The 22181-nt window shown below is 40.1% G+C and overlaps 1 protein-coding gene across 38 annotated transcripts in view; it reads left to right on the top strand.

The window, feature by feature from the left end:
• TRDN (triadin) overlaps window positions 1-22181 on the top strand; it is a 312608-nt gene that overhangs the window by 267217 nt on the left and 23210 nt on the right. For 10 of the 38 annotated variants that reach the window (XM_075126696.1, XM_075126709.1, XM_075126708.1 and 7 more), the window contains 11 exons: window positions 1404-1430; window positions 3411-3437; window positions 3740-3787; window positions 9210-9254; window positions 10276-10293; window positions 12651-12698; window positions 14192-14212; window positions 19345-19371; window positions 20591-20629; window positions 20864-20905; window positions 21948-21995. In XM_075126696.1, the coding sequence (XP_074982797.1) occupies window positions 1404-1430; window positions 3411-3437; window positions 3740-3787; window positions 9210-9254; window positions 10276-10293; window positions 12651-12698; window positions 14192-14212; window positions 19345-19371; window positions 20591-20629; window positions 20864-20905; window positions 21948-21995 (390 nt within the window). Of the gene's footprint in view, window positions 1-1403; window positions 1431-3410; window positions 3438-3739; window positions 3788-9209; window positions 9255-10275; window positions 10294-12650; window positions 12699-14191; window positions 14213-17730; window positions 17771-19344; window positions 19372-20590; window positions 20630-20863; window positions 20906-21947; window positions 21996-22181 lie in introns of those variants that run through there. The other 28 variants (XM_075126699.1, XM_075126683.1, XM_075126678.1 and 25 more) reach the window with 27 other exon arrangements.

Below are 22181 nucleotides of genomic sequence, written 5' to 3'. Positions count from 1 at the left end.
GCCAAAGAGGATGGCCTATAAAGGAGAATGTCAGTGTGGGGCATCTGAATTACAACTTCCTTGAGACACCATGGCAGCTTTGGCAGAGACGGGCTAATGTCCAGCTGACCCATGTCATTTTGATTAAGTTTTGAGTCAGGTAAATTGTTTTGGGTCAGGTAAACTTGACCCAAAACTGAATATTTTGTTTTGATTTTTCCCAACAGAAAATTGAAACACTTCAGCAAAATCAGAATTTTCTTGTGTAAAATATCATTTTTGCAGAAACTGCATTTTCTGTCAAATAACATTCAGATGGAAAATTCCTGACCAATCTAATTATTATTTGGTGTATTTGATTAGAGAAAGGCATGATCCAAAGGTTAAAGCATAAGTCTGGGAATCAGGAATTTAAAAATTCAGCTTCCATTCTGACACTGGCTCCCTCTGGCTTTGGGTAAGTGTCATTGCCTTTTTCCATCAGTCAAATGTGGAAAAGGACACAGTTACCTACCTCACTCAGGAGACGCAAGTTCTATTCCTGATCATGACATGCAAGTCATATGAATTAAGGCAAGTCACTTAACCTCTCTGTGTCACAGTTTTTCCACATAGAATCATAGAAGATTAGAGTTGGAAGAGATCTCAGGAGGTCATCTAGTCCAACCCCCTGCTCAAAGCAGGACCAACACCAACTAAATCATCCCAGCCAGGGCTTTGTCAAGCAAAGGGCCTTAAAAACCTCTAAGGATGGAGATTCCACCACCTTCCTAGGTAACCCATTGCAGTGCTTCACCATCCTCCTAGTGAAATAGTTTTTCCTAATATCCAACCTAGACCTCGCCCACTGCAACTTGAAACCATTGCTTCTTGTTCTGTCATCTGCCACCACTGAGCACAGCCTAGCTCCATCCTCCATCATTTAAAACGGAAATAATATTTTCTTCACAGGACTGTTAAGGCTGAATTCTTAATGTCTGAAGATAATTTAAGAACCTTGGATAGACTGTGCTATAATAAACCGTTATTTTTGAGATTATAGACATGGTCAAATAATGTCCATCAAATTATTTGATGAATTTCAAGAGTTCTTAAATCAGTATTTGTGTTTTATTTGCCTAGCTGTAACAATTTATTATTATTTGTTAATTATAGTACTTAGTGTTATAAATGCTGTCTTGTTATGGTTGCACCAGTCATTATTTCAGCTCCATAAATTAATATTCTAAACTGACACTTGCTCTGAATTTAATTTGCTCAGTTAAAATTCATAGCTGAGAAGGAATTTTGTTTTTTGTTAGTTTAGGGTTTTTTGCATCATACAGTCTGAGTTCCACCTTCAGAGTTCAAATGTGTCATCTAATACAGTAGAATTTATCGAAAGCTTATTTTGTACTGAAAATGGATTTTTTTTGTATTTTTAGGCAAAAAAGTTGAGGCCAAACTACCAAGTATGTTGTTAATGTACATAACAGAATAAGACAGGGGTTCTCAAACAGGGGGTTGGGACCCCTGAAGGGGTCGTGAGGTTATTACATGGCTGGGTCATGAGCTGTCAGGCTCCACCCCAAACCCTGCTTTGCCTCCAGCATTTATAAAGGTGTTAAATATATTAGAAAAGTGTTTTTAATGTATAAGGGGGGGGGGTCACACTCAGAGGCTTGCTGTGTGAAAGGGGTCACCAGTACAAAAGTCTGAGAACCCCTGGAGTAAGAGATGTGCAGCAAGCATCTTCAAAGATTGTTGTAAAAAGACTGTAGCTTAACACTGCCGGGGCCAAATGTTTTGATATGTGAATTCCACAGCCATGACAAATGGGGCCGTAGGAGTACTGATATCTTCTGTCACCATGTTAAGTTCCTTCACATTGCTGATTCTGTGCTTGCCACCACTTAGAATTCTTATCCTACGTTCCCTCTTAGCACAAAATGCTCCATTATTTCTGTTGTGATCTGAGTATTGGCTCCTGTTGCTGTCTCTTTTAATCCAGGGTAACAATAGCAGGCACAAGTGGGGAATGGGTGATTGTAGCATAGCTGCTCTGTGAAGGAAGACACATTTCTGCTTCACTGTGAAATAAGCCCAGCAATCTTGGATTTCTTTTAGTATTTCACTCTGAGAGAATTTTTCACACTGAAAACATGTATTTCTCCCTCCATATGGAAAAACTATGCTGAGTGCTGCCTGGTATCCTGCGAATCATAAGGGGCCAAGTCCTCAGTTGGTGTAAATTGAAGTAGCTCCATTTACACCAGCTAAGATCACATGTTACATTCGACTCCTGGTTAGGACTTGCTCTGTAGCTTGCTTTGCTGGCCTACTTAAGAGGAGCACTGTTTTCCCCCTGCCTACTTGTTGCTGGGCATTGCAGCATATAGCCTAACCAGTAGGGAAGCTAAAACCTTACATGGTAGACTATGTCCCCATTAGGATGTGAGGTTTGGACCAACGTATTCGCCAGCAACCTTTCCAACTGCTCTCTTGAACCATATGCAGACATCTGATAACCCTATGACCTTATTCTCCAATGAACTGGGGTAATACAGCACTCAGGGAAACATTTTTGCAGTTTAGTGATGGAGAGTGAACCCATGGAGGCAGAATGAAGCCACTGCTACACCCCTTTGTGGAATGAAATTTACTCCCCCACCCCTACCCCCCAATAGCTAGCCAGTAGTGTAATTGGCATAGACCTGGGTGAATAATGGATTTTTGGATTCTTTGGCAATTCTGGGGGAAAAAAAAGTTTTTGAGTTGAATCAAAAACAAATAATTTTGAAACGTTTGGCAAATCAAAGAGTTGACATTTTTTTGTTTAGATTTTGACCACTTTAAAATGTTTTTGGTTGTTTTTTTTTTAACCAAATGAAAGGACATTTCAAAATGAAAAGTCATTTCAAAATTTTAAAAACCCTGAAATTATCCATTTTGAAAATCCTGAGTCAAAACATTTTGATTTTTTTCAGAAGTTTGTTTTTGGTTTTGTTCAACTGAAACAATCAGGCAAAATTGATGTGAATTCATGAAATATTTTGGTTTTGACAAATCTGCATTTCCTCCCTCCTTCCCCCCAAAGAAAGGTTTGTGTGAAAAATTTTGCCCAGTTCTAAATTGCCACCAATTTAGAATTGTTCATGAGCTGCTAGAGTGGGTGTAATTAGTTCTAAGGGAATTTTACAGGAGCCTAATTTAGACTGTCTTACACATCACTTCATATTTGGCCTAAAATGAGTTGTCAGGAGCTATTCGGTTATGACAGTGCTCTCCTTTTCTGATTTTGCAAATGTACATGTTATTTGTACACAGTGTGCTGGCTGTTTTATACATTATCAAAGCTCTGCGTTATTGACCCAAATAGAACAAACTCACTAAAACATACACTGTAGTGACATACATATTAAAAATATACTTTTCTTTCTCTTTTTTTCTAGTGACAGTAGTGAAACCTCATGAACACAGTAAGTATTATATCAATGGAGAAAGTTACATTTGAATGAGGAAGGCATCTTCACATGTTCCTTGTCGGAGAAGGGTTATAAGTGTAGGAAATGAGTGAGATGGAAGGCTAAGGAGTTCTTCTAGATTTATACTGGTGTAACTGAGGTCAGAATCTAGCATGGCAATTATGGCACCAACAGTTACACATTTTCATCTGATTTTGGACTGGTTTGTTCTTGGAAGGAGCATTTCAGTTTTAAATTGAAATACCGTAATCTAGGCTAACGTGTAATCTCTATCCTATGGTTCTTCTTATTTGCAGAGCATGAATCTATTAAACAAGAAAAAGCTGTTTCCCATGCCAAACCAGGTAGTCTTTTGTGTTCAGTTTCAAGGTTCATGAAAGGGTCCTCTTCTAATAGGTTTTATGTGCTATACAGATTTGGAGGGGAGGGAACTGCTGGTTCAGGGAAGGGGTTTGTTTTGCTTCAGGGGAGCGGAAAATTTATTTCCCACGGGGCCAGATTGTGAATATCTTTTTAATGATGGGTTTCAGAGTAACAGCCGTGTTAGAAAACCTGGATTTGTGCTGGAAATGGCCCACCTGATGATCACTTTAGATAAGCTATTACCAGCAGGTCAGTGGGGTGGGAGGAGGTATTGTTTCATATTCTCTGTGTATATATAAAGTCTGCTGCAGTTTCCACGGTATGCATCCGATGAAGTGAGCTGTAGCTCACGAAAGCTCATGCTCAAATAAATTGGTTAGTCTCTAAGGTGCCACAAGTACTCCTTTTCTTTTTTTAATGATGGTGAGCTGTTGTTCACACAAGTAGTCCCATTGGCTTCAGTGGAACAATTTATGGGACTCTCCTCACCAATGGGAGTAAAGTGTTTATAACCAGGTTATAAACTCATTGGCCCTCAATGAGCCAAGGTAAATATTTGGAATCACCCCATCTAAGCTTTTCCCTAACACGATCAGTTGTTACCTAAAATGGTCAAAGTCCAAAAGAGAGAGCACCAGCATACAGTCTATGAATCACTTACCAACAAGGAGTTCAGCACTTAGTAGGACTTGTGTTGATCCTGTGCACTGGGGTGATTTGTGAATTTCACCCATTGTGAGGATCATCGTGGGCCAGATTGTGAATCCGTTTCCTCTCACTGGGCTGGAGGTACTTGCATGAATATTCCCACTGAGACACCAAGGGGATTCATAGTCTGGCCCAATAGGAGAAACTCATGGTAAGATGATTGTTTGATAGAAAACTCAGCTATTTGGTGCTCAGTTTAAGCTGCTGCTGAATAGCCTTATTGTATGCAATAGGCCCTGAAACAGCAGATATTTGAGTCTCATTGATCTTGTTTGACAGTGCTGCTGTGATCATGGGGACTAGCTTTGCATAAAAACAAACTCTTCTTGAATCAGCTCACTAATATACTTCTTACAAACATGCGTTCCTTCAGCATCAGGCAGACAGGTCTTTCTTTCTCACCTATTTGTCTGAACAAACATTTTTGTTGTGGTTGTGACAGTTTCATTGGAAATCCTCATTCTTTGTATGTTACTTTCCCCATCTCCCTTGTATAACAGTGGAGCATGCTAGTAGATGTAGAATATCATAGATATGAGTAGGATCTCCCTGCAAGATTCTACTGCGTAGAGCAACTGGTGATATTTAGAGATCTTCTATTGCTGCCTTCTTGCGGGGAGGGGCCGGCAGGCAATGTTCCTCATCCCAGTCTTTGAACATCCAGAATCTGTTTTTTACCTCATTGTCCACTATTTGTTTACTGATACTGGAGACTATGGGCCACATTTAGTGAAGCTGGTTGAAGGAGGTATAAAATACCTTTTCCTCCTCAGTCTGGTCCTGAATCCTATGGGAGGATTTATCCCAAGAGAGGGTATGCAATGGTACCACCATCCTCTCATGGATGGGCAGCTTTAAGATTTTCTCTTTGACTTAACCAGCCACCCACTTGGTAAGTAGTTCTGACCCCTGCAGGCCTCCTAGCAGCGAGGTGGTTGCTGCCACATTCCACTGTTGCAACCTTCCCCTTTGGCAGAATTTTCACCTGTATGGGCCTCCATCGGGATCTATATGGTTGGATTCCAGCATAGATCCTGAGCTGAGTTAAGCCTACGAAGACAGCAGCAGCAGCTCATGGGATAGTTGAATTAGCATGTCAGCATAAGTGGCCTCTGCTGAGCCAGTCTCCTGCCCTTGGCAATGAAAACCATCCAGTTCCAGTCCACTGCACACTGATGGAGGGTAAGAGGCTTTTTCTTGGCTGCTCAGTTGCATGTAACACATCCAGTCAGCACGAATACTTATCCTGTGAGCACAGTGAAATCAGCACTGACTTAATGGTTAGCCATATCTCCTCCAGATGTAGTTCAATTTCTGAATGCGATGGTTCTTGAATATCACACAGCCAATACAACTATCTAGTTGCAAAGTTCTGTTGGGGTGATCAGAAGCTTGCACAGCTACAAACTAGGCTAGAGCCCCTGGAATTTAAACCCTTAATGAGAACAATGGATTGTTGAATTTGTTTTTGTATAAGAGATCTTTTCTCGGGTAATTCATGGTTGCTTTGGAGAAGTATGGCAGTTTGTTTGCTGGTGACTGGAAGTACTTATTTGAAAACATCAGTTGTTCTTCTTCCTGCTGTGTGCCAGTCAGGCCCAATGACAACAATTCCGGGCCCCAGGGTCATCCCTAGGGGGCTGCAGGGCCCAGGGCAGAAGTGATGAATCTGTCACTTCCAGGACCGACCACTCTGGCCAATTGTGCCAGCCCATGGGGCCCCTGAAAGCACGGGGCCCGGAGATGTCGCCACCCCACACACACACCTAGGAGCCCCGTGGCCTGCCTGGGCTATTTAAAAGTGGCTGGGGCTCCTGCTGGCAGTGGCCGGGGCCCCTGGACCCTTTTAAATAGCCCGGGGCCTGGGCAATTACCCCCTTTGTCCCCCCTCCCCCATCAGCAGGCCTGGTGCCAGTGAGTGCTCTTGCAGACTGAATGATAAGAAACCTCTCAAGGGGAGTGGCCTCTTTCTTCACTTTGATTTACAGCAGCTTCATAATATAATTCTTATCATTCATGCCACCAAATTCCGAGGTATTACAAGACTGAGAAATCAACAGATGTACAAAAACATGTTGACCCAAAAAGGGAAAAATTTAAATTCAGATATAGTTGTGACCAGCCAAAGCAAGAGAACCAAATTCATCCCTGGTGTAACGCTGTTGAAATCAGGGGAAACATACAAGAATCAATTTGTAACTTTTTTTCGCATTTAAAAAATGGGGGAAAAAAGTAATTTCAAAATGAAAAATCAAAATGTTTCATTCCAAAAATGTTAAAACGGGACACTTCGGAATTCAGAACTATTTCCCCAAAATGGAATTTTTACTAACTCAGCATGACTTCATGAAGTGTTTTGATTTCAATGATATTAAATACCCTGACAGAAAATGATTCCCTCAAAGTTTTTCCAACCACCTCTACTCAAAAGTTTGGGGGATGTATTGGGCTTAGGTAAGCACCCAGATATTCAAAGACTTCCCTAAACCAGTCCCTTTATCTTCCTACCTGGTTTCACTCAATGCTTAGAGATGCAGGTAAAAGGGTTATTCAGCCACCTTTTGAAGATCTGACTGGACGTGAGAAGGAGGGCTACATCCGTAACAGGGAGGTCTGCCACCAGGAGTATGAGCAGATCCATAAGCTGAGGAAGACTAGGTTAAGGGCATCTGGTAGGTGGGTGACTACAGGAGAGGGGTCCTCACTCTTAACAAATCATGTTCAAACCTACACAAAGATTTGTCTGTTGTCTCTTTGTTTGCTTGTTTATCTATATCGGTTGTCTGTTGTCTTATACTTAGAGTGTAAACTATTTGGTGCAAGGACTGTTTGTTTGTACAGTGCCTAGCACAATGGGGTCCTTGTGCATGACTGGGTCTCCTAGGCACTACAGTAATACAAATAATAATGGTTTGATTTCTGGGTACTCAATTGTTGTTTTTACGAAAATAGTTTAAACTAAGGTTTTATTTCACTTGACTGTCTTAATTCAGGTTTCAGAGTAACAGAGTAACAGTAATTCTGAAACCTGAATTAAGACAGTCAAGTGAAATAAAATTTGTGCTGGAAATGGCCCAACTTGATGATTACTTTAGATAAGCTATTACCAGCAGGACAGTGGGGTGGGAGGAGGTATTGTTTCATGGTCTCTGTGTGTATATAATGTCTTCTGCAGTTTCCACGGTATGCATCCGATGAAGTGAGCTGTAGCTCACGAAAGCTCATGCTCAGATAAATTGGTTAGTCTCTAAGGTGCCACAAGTACTCCTTTTCTTTTTGTCTTAATTCAGTAACTGTCTTAATGAAAGCTTAATTCAGCTGAACTGTTTGATGCCAATATGCCATACAGCGTTCGGACATGGTGTTCTACTCTCCTGTATCAGGAGAGAAAGCTGGAGATTTGTGTATTTGTGCCCTTTGCCTTAAATTAACTTCATTGCACATCTTGCAAAAGCACTTGAATATACAGCACTGTCACAGCCATAGTCTTACTATAATCGAATGCTGTGCTAACCTCAGAATATCCCAACATACAAATGTATTAAAAGAGCTGTCCTCCCTGTATTCTTACTTGAAGAGGCAGCATATAGTGAAAGATTCATGGAGAAAATGTTCTTGTGAGATTTCCATAATAACTAGGGAAAGCAAAAATCATTCAGTTTAAGACTCACATAAGCATTGAGACTTTGGTGCTTATCCAAAGCAAATGGAAACTCCAAACTTCTGAGGTTCACCCATCACTCATCCATTTGGATGGTATAGTCCAACTTTAAAGTCAACTAGACCTTTCCCTACTGTATTGGTATATGAAACTGTTAATATACAAACCCTAGATGAATGGAAATGCACTGGAGTTAAAATGTTCACATAACATAGCTGAGATGTTAAAAAGAGCTGCTTTATCTAAAATAGCTGCTGCTTCATTGTGCCCAAATGGACCTGTCAGTTTCAAAGGTAGCTGTGAGATGGAGCTGAGTCAGTTTCAGTGTACAGCGCTCATATTCACCTGACAGTCACATTGCAAGGGAAGAAAATATAGTTCAGTAATAAAAACTAAATTGCATGTAAATGAACAGAAATTACCAACTACTTTGGTAAAAAGTTTCACCATTCAGTTCTGTATCTTCTTTGTTTTCAGTATACAATAAAGGTATTTTTCAGAGCTAGATTTTATTCCATCAGTGTTAATTCCCTTTGAAATAAGCCAGTTATTTTATTGTATACATTTAGGGGCAAATCTCACTCACTTCTTTGTGGCCTCTCAAGGTGATCCAAAAAGAAACTGATGCAACAAAGAGGATTTGGCAAGCCAATGCTAGGGATGAACGTGCCCAGAGCACTGAGAATTTAGTTCTTTGGAAGCAAATGCTCAGCACAGATTTCGGAGGGGGGGTTCCCAAAATTGTTATCATTGGCTAAGTGGAAAAACAGTTTCATTTTGAGTGCTAATTGGAAGACACTATCAAGAGTGTTATTGTTTTCCCATTGCTAAAGCTTGGGGCCTAATAATTTGTCCTGCCATGAAATATCTCACCAGGCAGTCAGAATACATATTTTACAGTTCTACAATAAAAGTGATGCAAAAAGTCATGGTGGCTTATGTAAAATATGCTGAATTTATAAATATATTGCTAGTTATACCCCTGTGCTAACATCACATGAATTTCTATCTTTTATACTTTTTTCTTAATACAGAGGAAAAAATCAAACAAGAAAAGACAGTTCCCACTGAAAAATCAGGTAAGGGAGGTGTCCTCCTTTCTAGATTTATGCTTTTTTCAATCCTGTTCAGAATTCACACTTGTGTACTAAATTTACATTGCAGTTATTACTCAGAATAATTTTGAAATCTGTAACTGGTGGCATTTAGATCCAGACAATCCCCATGAGCATACTTCTTTAGGAAGATGCTATGTACCTCAGAGTTGATCAAGTATATCAGCAATTTAGATTATAAGCTCTTTAGGGTCCTTGTCCATGATTGGGGCTTCTAGGTGGTACAGCAAAACAAATAATAATAATAATAACAATAATAATAAATTATCAAACATAAAGTCTTTTGTGGATATTTTTATTGCATAATTCCTTTGTGTTATTTTGAATATGCTTCTTATTTGGTGCATGACCTATTTTGCAAATTAGATACCCATTGATATGGTGCATATTTGAAAAGAGTTCCTTTCTTTAAATAGTAATTGTTAGTTATATCGTTTGTCTTTATGTTGCACTGTTTAGGAATTTGCACAACAATGGTATTTCAACACAAAGTGATGATACATAGGTCTGCACATCTAGTAAAAATATTGTTTTGATATTCAGTATACAAATATACTACTGTAGTTTTCCACAGTAAAGTCCAAAACAGTTTAACTTTTATATCAGTGTATTAATAGCTTTGGGGAAAATACAAAATACAGTATTGCGGTATTTTTATATGGAATATTGGGACCCTCATATCATATCTACAAGTACTGTTAAATGAGAAAACTTAGGGAAGGAAAACCATAGCATCCGTGTATCTTCAGTCTTTTCTACAACTAAATTCAACCTTTTTAAAAAAAATACCTTTGTAAATCTGGCCCATAGTAACGTTACTTATGCATCTTTGCATGTGAAGGGAGTGAAAGGGTTCAGCTAAGAATGAGTGAGGAGGGAATATACAAAAGGGAGGGAGCAAAGTTAGTAGGCAAAATGTTTACAATGTATTTCTTTGTTCTTTATGCCTAAATATAACATTTTTATCTTCTTTTATCCTCTGTAGTCAAGTCAAAGCCAGCAAGTATGTAGTATATACCTTGCTAAGGATAAGTCCTTTAATATAGTTGGATTTGTGACTATTTTACTTTTAACAAATAAAAACTTTGTATTGGTAACTTATTAGTTTTTTGCTTAAAGCTACATTCTCTCTATCCCAGCAATCCTAATCTCTGCTATTGCTTTGATTTAACATACTTGTTTGTCATTCCTAATTGACAGCCCTTTCAGTTTCCTGTGCATGTGGAAGGAGGTGTCATTCAGCACAAAATTAAGTTTTAGCTCATTGTTTATATTCATCATCTCCTGTGTGAAGTCCCCGGCACTTCCTGGTTTTCTAGGCATTTCCCAGAATGCATCATTCTGTGGAATCACAGTTAATCATGGAATTCCTGGTAATCTTAACAGGGATGGGACAGAGGCATTTAGCATTGATTTCTGGGAATCATTAATTTTTTTTTAGCTTTGCAGTTCACCTTTGAGTATGTCTTGGTACTCACTGTTTTCTGACAATGTCGGGGGCATCAGAGAAGGAAACAATGGCCAACATAGCACTCACCTGATCCTCCTGCTCTAAAAATTCCTCTGACCCCTAGTTGCGTGCCGTTGGCCTAGCTACTACCATGCTGTGAGAGTTTAGGGTTGCTGCAGTTTTCATTTAGGCAGGTGTGTTTATTTCCTACAAATTATGCAATGCTAGTCGTCTGTTCTTAAATGAGTGTTTCTCTTCAGTCTTCTCTTGCCTTCAAAATGCCATGCAACTTACAAATTGATAGAAATTATCGTGCAAGTGAACAAAAAAATGGAAACATTAATTGCTGCTGAAGAGGCTTTTTCTCCTTTATTCTCCATAGTGACATATAGTCTATTCATATGCTCTGGGATTAGGGTTGCCAGCTGTCTAACCACACAAACGCGAACACCCTTGCCTCACCCCTACTCTGCCCCTCCTCAGAGGCCCCGCCCCACTCACTCATCGCTGCTTGCTCTCCCCCTCCCTCCCTCACTTTCACTGGGCGGGGCAGGGGGTTGGGGTTTGGGAGGGGGTGCAGACTCTGAGCTGGGGCCAAGGGGTTCAGAGTGTGGGAGGGGGATCTGGGCTGAGCCTGGAGCAGGGGGCTGGGGTGCAGGAGGGGGTGTGGGGTGCAAGCTCTGGGAGGGAGCTTGGGTGCTGGAGGGGACTCAGGGCTGGGGCAGGGGGGTTGGGGTGCAGGACGGGGGTGGGGTGTAGGCTCCCGGAGGGACTGTGGGTGCAGGAGGGGGCTCCAGGCTGGGGCAGGGGGTTGGGTGCCGGCTCTGGTCAAGCGGTGCTTACCTCTGGCTGCCCCTGCCTGCCCTAGCCCTGCACCACTCCCGGAAGTGTCCGGCATGTCTCTGCAGCCCCTGTGGTGGTCTCCACACTCTACCCTTTCCAACGCGCCACTCCTGGAAGCAGCTGGCACATCCTTGCGGCCCCTGGGGAGGGCAGGGCCTGCCCTTGCAGCTCCCAGTTCCTCGCCAAGGGGAGCTGCAGAGGTGCCGTTCAGAGTGAGGGCAGCGTGTGGAGACCCTCCGCCTTCCCCAAGGGCAGCAGGGACGTGCTGGCCGCTTCCGGGAGAGGCATGGGGCCAGGGCAGGTGGGGAGCCTGCCTTAGCTCTGCCAGACTTTTAGTGCCTAAAATCTCCTGGTTTGGCTTCAGTAGCCTCTGGGAGATAGAGCCTGATTCTGGGAGACTCCCTGCCAAACCAGGAGAGTTGTCAACCCTAACTGGGATGTATTCTGAACTTTTGGAGTTCAGCTTAAGTATCTGATTTGCAAACATAAATGCTTGGTGAAAGGATGGTAAATTTGCACAGTACTTTCCTTTTTTGAGAATTCAGAACTTTCAATAGAATAATTACAGAGCTGATACAAACCACTGTTTGGAAGGTGAGTTCCCATTGATCCCCAGGGATATGTATTAGTCCTCAAAATACTTCAATGATCCACCTATTTGTGATCTGTGCTACTGATTTGAGAGTAGACTATATCCATAAGTACTGAATTTATACTATTAAAAAAATACCCCCTTGTTGATTTTGTGGCATATGCTTTGAATCTCCATTTTGCAGGGTTTTTCATCCCTTGATGTATGTGCATAACTCCCGGTAACATTAATAGAACTTATACATGTGCATCATGGGGAAACTTGACACCTAGATGCAATATTACTTATTACTACTTTGCTGCAGACTTTATAATGAATAGACTGCTAGAGGCTAGTCATTTGGCTTTCTTCCACAATAACAGCATGCACAATATAAGATAAATGTTTACTCTTGAAGAAAACATGCACGCGGCTCTTACTTACTTTAAAAAAGGTATGATTGAATTAGCTTTTTCATGCTGCTGCTTTTGTATAGAGCACGAAGCTGTCAGACAAGAAAAAGAAGTTCCACAAACAAAATCAGGTAGGCTTTACTGTATGTTCAGTTATCCCTACATTTGAAACTGCTTAGATAAGTCACAATAGAACTGCATATGACAAATGCCAAAATGTACAAGTGCATGACACTGTTTAACTTTTTGAAGCATACTGTGGCTTTGAAGTGTGGCAAATAGCCGTTACATGTTACTAGAATTCTTATGTCCATTTCTTCAGCTATATAAAGACAATTTCCTGCTTCCTTGACTCCACTCTTGTCAAGAGAGTTCATAGAATCATAGAATATCAGGGTCGGAAGGGACCTCAGGAGGTCATCTAGTCCAACCCCCCGCTCCAATCAGGACCAATCCCCAACTAAATTATCCTAGCCAGGGCTTTGCCAAGCCTGACCTTAAAAACCTCAAAGGAAGGAGATTCTGCCTCCTCCCTAGGTAATGCATTCCAGTGCTCCACCACCCTCCTAGTGAAAAAGTTTTTCCTAGTATCCAACCTAAACCTCCCCCACTGCAACTTGAGACCATTACTCCCTGTTCTGTCATCAGCTACCACTGAGAACAGTCTAGAGCCATCCTCTTTGGAACCCCCTTTCAGGTAGTTTTGTTGCCCTCCGCTGGATGCTTTCCAATTTTTCCACATCCTTCTTATAGTGTGGGGTCCAAAATTGGACACAGTACTCCAGACGAGGCCTCACCAATTTTGAATAGAGGGGAACGATCACATCCCTCGATCTGCTGGCAATGCCCCTACTTATACATCCCAAAATGCCGTTAGTCTTCTTGGCAACAAGGACACACTGTTGACTCATATCCAGCGTCTTGTCCACTGTAACCTGTAGGTCCTTTTCTGCAGAACTGCTGCCTAGCCATTCGGTTATGTCAACAGAGGTTGATCCATAGTCGGAAAAGTGTTTGTTTTGAATACTCTCACCTACAAAATAATTTTGGTATTATTCTGCTATTCATTTGGATTTCATTGAACTCCGGCATGGTTCAAATTCTCAGGACCAGGTACACTTCCCTTTTCTTCAAGGATCGTTATCTCCCTATACTAGCATTTTATATACTACCTTGTTCAATCCATCATATTGGACTATCCATTTTCATTTTGTTAAATGACTTTTGGATATTATCATTAGTATGAAGTATCTCTGTGCAATGTATTTACTGCAGCAGTATGAAGCAGTACAGTACAATTTCACTATAAAGAGATGATCACCCCTATAAAAGAGAGATTCTGCTCTGGACTGCAGAGTGAAAGAAGCTGTGTAGATGTAAGGTGGCTGCTGTTAATAATTATATTTCATTCTTACAGAGTACATTTTATCTGTCTTTCTCAAAGTGATTATCATTATTGTTATAGTTGTAATGTTGTTAGTTACAATAGTAACTTCACTAAAAACAATGCTTAATTATATGTGAGAATTAATAAATAAAGCAAGCCTGGGCCGGGAAAATATTATACCAGCCTTCTCCATACGTCTCCATTCTGAATATTATTCTTCCCTCTTTTACTTCTCAGCCAGATCAAAAGTAACTGCAAGTATGTGCCAGAGACATTTTCTACTGAATATAAGCCTGCCTTTAGATGCATGATGCCTTGGATTGGGTTTTGATTTTTGCAACTTTGTCATGCTAGAGAATGTTATTTTTTTTTCTAAAAGTGATACGTTGTGGATTTTATTCATTCTGCCTAAAAAGCGAGTGAGCCAAAGCTACAAGTGATCTAATATTGTGCAGCTGCAACAGTCAGATCAGCTAGTTTGTGATTATTTTTTTATATAAGTAAAGTAAATTATCCTAGTAGCATAATTTAGAATGTGGTTTTAGGTGGGTGTGGTCAGATCAATTTTTGATAAAGTATAGATCAATTAGAATAGTTAAATAATGTTTAGCATAACAGAATTAGAAGAAAATGTTATATAATTTATTTGTACTGTTTGGAAATAGTTTGTATAGTGAATTAACCAGGCATGTTTGCTCGCCTTTTCAATAGCCTGTAGTTTTTACATCTAACAGAATAAGATACCCAATTCAAATGAAGAAAAGAATGAAAGATCATGATGTTTAAGTGAGTTAGAAGAGAAATTAGACAACACACACAGAATGAGTCTTCCTTGCACTCCAGAAATTCTCCTTGTTGAGGACTATGGGAGTTTTGGTTGTGTAAAGAAGGATTGGATTAGTGTCAATTGCATTGTGAAATTAGATGTTACGTACTGCACATTGTGTTAAAACAACAATAATACTTTTAATAAAGATCAGTGTTTATGCTTATGAAATGTGAAAATTAATTAATACATTCTAAAAGCATTGTAAAATACATAGATGTAGTTCATAGAAGGTCTGATTCAAAGCCCATTTAAGTCAATTGAAAGCCAAAGCCCACTGAGGTCAAAGGCAGGATCTGGCCCATATTATATGTAGAGGTTAATCCTTCAAACTAAAATAATCTATTGACATTATTATATGATATCTCTTCGAAACTGAAAGTCATTTCAGATCACATGGACTAATGTCCATTATTTTCTAATGTAGACAATACAGATATATATTCTTTACAGAAAGCTGCACTGCTGAAATAATTTAGCAATACTTTAAAGAAATATTCAGATAAAGTAATATTTGAACTTAATTAAAACAGACTGAGGACAGAGAACATGAAAAAATAGTTATCACCTTAGGAGTGATTCTGAAACAAGTTGTCATTAAAAAAAACATGTTAATACAACTTTGTTCATGTTACAAATTGTGAACTATAATAATATAGTTTTATTGGAGGGACATGTCTGTCAGCAGAAGAGAAGGAAAACCTGTAAAAAGATGAGTGCTTGGGTACTGAGAAAATAACTAAAGTACATACCTTCGCAGATAAGGTATCAGAAAGGTCTTTGAGGCAGGATCTGTCTTTGTTCTGTGCTTGTACAGTGCCTAGCACAATGGGGCACTGGCCTCTTGGTGCTACTGTGATACAAATATGTATGAATGAAAGTTATAAAGCAAAATCCTGAGAGGTATTGACTACCTTCAACTCCCACTGAAGTCAGCAGGTGGCAGCAGCCCCTCAGCACTAGGGCTGGTAGGGCTGCTTTCTGTGGAAAAATTACAACTTTTTTAATTTTAAAAAATCACCCAAAGTCTAGAAGTTTTAGCAGAAAACAGACAAATTTCAATTCAGAAATGCAAGCCTTTAATTTTGGTGTGTGGGACTGAATCAAAATGTTTCATTTTTGCTCAGTTTGACATTAGACCACATCCTTCTGAGCTACTACGGTGTCCCGGGGGACTTGTAGTTTGGGTATCTGATGACTCTTTTCTCTTTTCTCATTTCTCAAAAATGATTAGGGGTCTAGAACACATGACTTATGAGGAGAGGCTGAGGGAGCTGGGATTGTTTAGCCTGCAGAAGAGAAGAATGAGGGGGGATTTGATAGCTGCTTTCAGCTACCTGAAAGGGGGTTCCAAAGAGGATGGATCTAGACTGTTCTCAATGGTAGCAGATGACAGAACGAGGAGTAATGGTCTCAAATTGCAGTGGGGGAGGTTTAGATTGGATATTAGGAAAAACTTTTTCACTAAGAGGGTGGTGATACACTGGAATGCGTTACCTAGGGAGGTGGTAGAATCTCCTTCCTTAGAGGTTTTTAAGGTCAGGCTTGACAAAGCCCTGGCTGGGATGATTTAACTGGGAATTGGTCCTGCTTCGAGCAGGGGGTTGGACTAGATGACCTTCAGGGGTCCCTTCCAACCCTGATATTCTATGATTCTATGATTCTGTGAGTGGGCTCTCCAGCCAGAATACAGCTCCCACGATGCAATGTGGCCATGGAATTTTCATGATGCACCATGACAGCTCAGCAAGAGGGAAGACTGTGTTGCATCATGGGAGATGTTACTAAAGCATATGCTGTTCTGACACATGCCATTGACAAACAATAGCCAAAAAGAAAAGGAGTACTTGTGGCACTGTAGAGACTAACAAATTTATTTGAGCATAAGCTTTCGTTAGCTACAGCTCACTTCATCGGATGCATGTCAACATGTGTCAATGTGACTTTTGTGTGAAAAATCCTTGAATCTGCATTTTGCTGCTTGGAATGATCGTATTGATCTAGATAAATAGTTTCTAATTTAAAAATATCAACAAACAGATATCCAACTGTGTACCTAAATATCTTTATCTACAATTTATACCCTGATCCAGTAATCCCTGTGTAGCTCTAGTTAAAAGACTTTCTGGATCAGCTTTATATAGCATCCTCATTTACATGAATATCTCTTGGTTTTAACTGATCTTTTCACTCAAAGAGGAGTATTTATTCTGGATAGCAGCTGCCCAATCCTGTACTAAGTGACTTCACTGCAAATATTTCTAATTAATTTATATGTACATTATAGCACTGTAAAGCCATGGTTACTGAGTAATCTATGGTCTTCAGGGCTTGTGTGTAGCACAACTATATGCTAAATGTGTACGGGTATTTTGAGTCAAATTTATTTCCAATTTGTACCCTATGCTATCCCATTAGAATCAATGGATCGGGCATAAATCAGCGGAGAATTTGGCTCATTATGTGAAAGGCAGGCCATAACATAAATAAAAAACTAAGTCTGAAGTACTCCAAAATTATCTCTGTAAATTTTAATAGTAATCACCAAAATTAATTAGCATTTGATCATTAAAATAATTAGTAAACCATCCTATTTTCATCATCTCCAGTTTAGTGTGAAACGGTGTCTGTGATGGCAATTGGTCATTTATCAAATCAGAGGCTTTAATTAAATCTAAAACACAGTTTCTGCATACTGATTACTTTAAAGGCTATCAAATTATGACTGGTTACCTAGAACAGACGACAAAGCTGGTGGTATTTTTTCTTAAATAAGAAGTAATTGTTTAATGATATGAAATGCTAACATACAGTGGGAGAAACATTTAGTGTGGAATTTTCAAAAGATCTCAACATTGGCCCTTCACTGCCCCTGTAGAATTCAGTAGTAAAATTCCCAACCTTGGGGTACAATTTCTGTCAATGTTTTAACACTGGTTTTAATCCCCAGCTTTTCTGTCTTGGTGCAGATGAGGGGGAAGAAGACAAAGGTGACTCTAAGTCTTCTTTACACCTGCCCCTCTTCTTCACTTTCCCCCTCCTCCCCATCCCCCCACCCTGGGCCAACCATGGAGTCAGACAGTTTCCTGTTCAACGGCCAAAGGAGAGATGTAGTCTAGCTTCAGAAAATGGACAACAGACGATAATTGGGGCATGAGGTCCCCAAACTACAACTCCCATGGGGCACCATGCAGCATTTTCAAATGTATTATAATAATAATTATTATTTGGATGTTCAGTTTTTAAACAAAGTCCAAATTTTCTAAAGAAAATGGACATCTTTTGTAAAAAGTTTTAGTTGAAGATGCAACTTTCCATCCAAAAAAAAAACAGTTTTGATGGAAAACTTTTGGTCAATCCTGTTTATGATACAGAGGGCCACCAGATGAAACACATCATTTTCAGCTGAAGCAAAAGGTGATAGTTCACCCAAAGTGGAACCTTAAGAAAAGTTTATATATATCCCTGCAACCTGAATGCATCCAGTTCTGTACTGTTCTAGTTAAAAGGGATTACGTTTCTGTCTGGCATGCAGGGTTTCTGTCTTTTCTTATCTTATCTTAAAATCCATAGGATAAAATGAACATTAATGAAACAGAGGGGAAAAGAGAGTTTCATTTTCCAGTCACCAGGTCTCAAACCATGTAAATTCAGTACTGGGTTTACAATGGTGCCATGCCGTCGGGTCCTCACTCAGAAGGCGCCCCAGTGCCTGGACTGTGGCCCCTTCCCCACCCCACCACTCACTCCTCTCTTCCCCCCTCCCTCTGTTCATTCCTCTCTGCTCTCCCCCACCCCCATGTGAGCAGCGGGCGGGGCCTCAGGGGGAAGAGGCTGAGCAGGGCCAGGGTCTCAGGGTGGAGTAGGGGTGGGGGGCTCACAACAGATTAATCTGGCCCTATGTAAATTGGTGCAGATCCTTCACTGGAGCTATGTCAAAATTACACCAGCTAAGGAGCTGGCCTATTGTATCTGTTGTGTATTTTTTTTTTTTTTTTTGCAGCAGTGCCTAGGGACCACAAATGATTGTGCAAGGTGCACATAGCAAGAGACAGTTCCTGCTCCAAATAGCTTACAGTCTAAAAAGACAAGGCAGATAGTTTGGGGAAAGAAAAGGTACAGAGAGGTGAAGGCACTTGTCCTAGGTCAGACAGCAGGTCAGTGTCAGAGCCCTTAATTAGGGTACATGGCTGGTAGGACAGCAGAGGTGAAAACTTAAACTTAAACACGCTTTACAGAAAAAAAGATGCTAGGTAGCTATAACCTTGAGTGCTTATCTGAAAAGAATCCCATTTAAATACTTACTGGTCAGAAAAGCTTTCATTGGCACAGTATCTGCATGTTGGCTTATAGCTCTTCAAAGGGTAGGATTCGCAGCTTTCACTGTTTAATTTCTGTGTACATGTCCATTGCATGGATTTATTTATTTCCAAATTAATATCCTGTGAAGATAGTTGCAGTTGAAAGTTAAGATCTATCAAAACTGTCAACTTCTAAAAATAAAATAACATCAAGCCTGAATTTCTTCATTTTTATTTATTTATTTCTGATTGTTTTTCTGAAGAACCAGCATCTGAAATGACAGTAGCAGGTAAATTTTACACTTCTCTGAAATGTCTAACAGACAGGACCAGTTGTATGCAGTGTTGTTGCAGACTTGTTCATCCCAGGATATTAGAGAAAAGGGGGGTGAGGTAATATAGTTTATCGGACCAACTTCTGTTGGTGGGAGAGACAAGCTTTCGAGCTACACAGAACTCCTCTTCCGGTCTGGGAAAGGTACTAAGAGTGTCACAGCCAAATAGGAGACTGAACAGATAGTTTAGCAAAAGTAGTTAGCACGTATTCTAAAAACAAAAGGAGTACTTGTGGCACCTTAGAGACTAACCCAATTGGTTAGTCTCTAAGGTGCCACAAGTACTCCTTTTGTTTTTGCAAATACAGACTAACACGGCTGTTACTCTGAAACCACGTATTCTAAGGGACCCTTCAAGGTGAAGTGGCCCATTAACTCCTCTGTAGTCATAGGGAAATAAGGGGGTTAGTGTGTTACAGATTGTTGTAATAAGCCATAAATCCAGTGCCTTCATTAAGGCCATGTTTTTTAGCATCTAGCAAAGTAAACCAGTGAAACACAACCTCACTAAACATGATTAACCAAATCCTTGGCTGGTGTAATCTGGCATAGCTCCACTGAAATCATTAGTGCTACGCCAGTTTACAGCTGTTGAGAATCTGGCCTGATGAACTGTATTCACTTTTGTATTCACTGTATTTATTTTAAAGTGTGTGTGTTTGGGTGAGCTAGACAGAGGTGATTAGCATTAAGCCATCTTGCGTTAATCAGATAGCACATGCACCAAGAGACACTGAATCCTTATTACAGCTGGCTGGATCATATGGAATGAAAATGAACAGTTCTAAGGCATACTGCCAGATCTCTGCTGTACTCACCAGGGAATGTTGGAATGGTGCAGATGCCTGCAGTTATCCACTGTAGTTAATTTCAGTGCGCTTAGCTGAGAATAGTCTTAACTAACTAGCTGTATTCTGGGGGGTTGGAAAAGGAATGCTGAAAAAGGGCATATACATATAGCATGCTAAGACAAGTATGTTTGTTTGGTGTAAAGCTTAATACAAATAATATAGTGCTCTAGACCCACAGTCCATTGAAATGGGCAAGATTTATCCCTGCTGTAAATTTAGGAACATTAATAGTCACACCAGGGCTCAATTTGCTCTAGGTGTCCAAAATAGAATCCCCAATAAAGGCCTCTTAGTTAATGATATTTCCTTGCAAATCTTTCTAGCCAAGAAAAAAACAGAAAAGGCTGCAAAGGAAAGAGAAGGTAAAAGCCAACTATTAGAGAAGTGTGTGGGTATGTGTGTGTGTGTGATATAAGATCACCATAGTAGTAATCTCATTGTCCTTGTTGTGAATGTTACAACTCTTATTAGTGTTGTTTGAAACAATCTCTGAAAAGTTTGCCCCAGTTTCAACTGAAGACTGACCTTGATAATCTGATTGTTACAAAGTTAAATTGTCCCTTCCCTAAACTGTTATATTTCTTTCTCCTTTGTAGAAAAAACAGAGAAGAAACATCCCAAAGAGGGAAAAGCCAAAGGTAATAAAGGGAAGAGAAGCTCCGCAAGCAGTAATTTAAAATGAGAACATCAGGTTTTATGTGGATTAGAATGGAGAGCTTTATTAGTCTTTCTAATATGTGTAGGGGAAAGCCCTAGAGTTGCACATGAAGGCAAAGTAATTCAGCATATAGGGCCTTCTGTGTATTAGGGGGAGGGATGAAATCAACACCTCGAACCTGGAGGTAGGCTGCAATGTGGCCCTCCACAGGTAGCACATTAGCCTGTCTGCAGGATTCCCAGCCACTGTATTTACATAGGAGTGTAGTGGTCCCTTCCCGGGTGCCATAATGCTGCGTGCTGGGACAGCATATTTGGAGCTAGCGTAGGTTCCATCTCCTCAGTGCATGGGATATTTTGAATTGCTGACCTGTATATTTTGTGGTGACTGCATTTGCAATTCGAGATAATTATCATTCATGTAAAACATTTCCTGATCACATACCTGCTGGCTAAGCTGTTTGGGCTCCACAGTTTCAACCAAACACTGGTTTGTTCAACCAAACACTATAGTCATTTGTAGCTGAAATGATGGTTTACGTAATGCCAAGTAAAATAATTAGTAGCATTGGACAGACAGACTAAGGTACTGAAAGGCATAAAACCACATATATGGAGACCAATTTATGGATATTCGTGCTAGTTAAACAGAGATAATTTTTCATAGAAGTGCAGATCTGGAAGGCCCGCCTAAAGCCAGATCTTCACACACTGATCCACAAAAATCAGAGAGAGATCTGTCCAAACAAAATGATGGGGCATATTTTTTTGAGGATTCAAATGGTCAGTTTGAAGACAGCTATTAGTAATATTTTAATAAAGCAGGTTTCTTAAACTAACATCCAGAAGCACAGTTTTCCTTGTTCTGAAATTTCCCTTTTTAAAAAGTTTGTTTGCAAAATCCACTTTGATCTGTTTTGTTTCTATAAACTGTAAAGTGTTAACCAGTTCAAAACCTATCAATTGTGTGTTTTTACCTAAATGCTAAAACTTCATTACTTAGTATCTAATGTGTTTCTTTAGCAATGCCAACAGTAAAAGAAATTCTAAGACAGCACAACCTGACAACAGGTAATCAATATTTCCTTAGTCTTATATTTTTAAAGAGAGCCCAACCCTGCAAGCTCTTTATGTGCACAATTCTCATTAAAGTCAACCGGAGCTTCACAAGGGGAGAGCTGACAGAATCAGGACCATATTTATGTATTTGTAGACTGCTGTATTTGAACTGTATCTCTGTCCTTAACCCAAACATAT

The sequence above is a fragment of the Caretta caretta genome, chromosome 3 (genome assembly GCF_965140235.1).
Source record: "Caretta caretta isolate rCarCar2 chromosome 3, rCarCar1.hap1, whole genome shotgun sequence".
NCBI classification, from domain to species: Eukaryota; Metazoa; Chordata; order Testudines; family Cheloniidae; genus Caretta; species Caretta caretta.
Note: the sequence above shows the minus strand (reverse complement) of the source record. Positions and strands in the feature narration are given on the sequence as shown.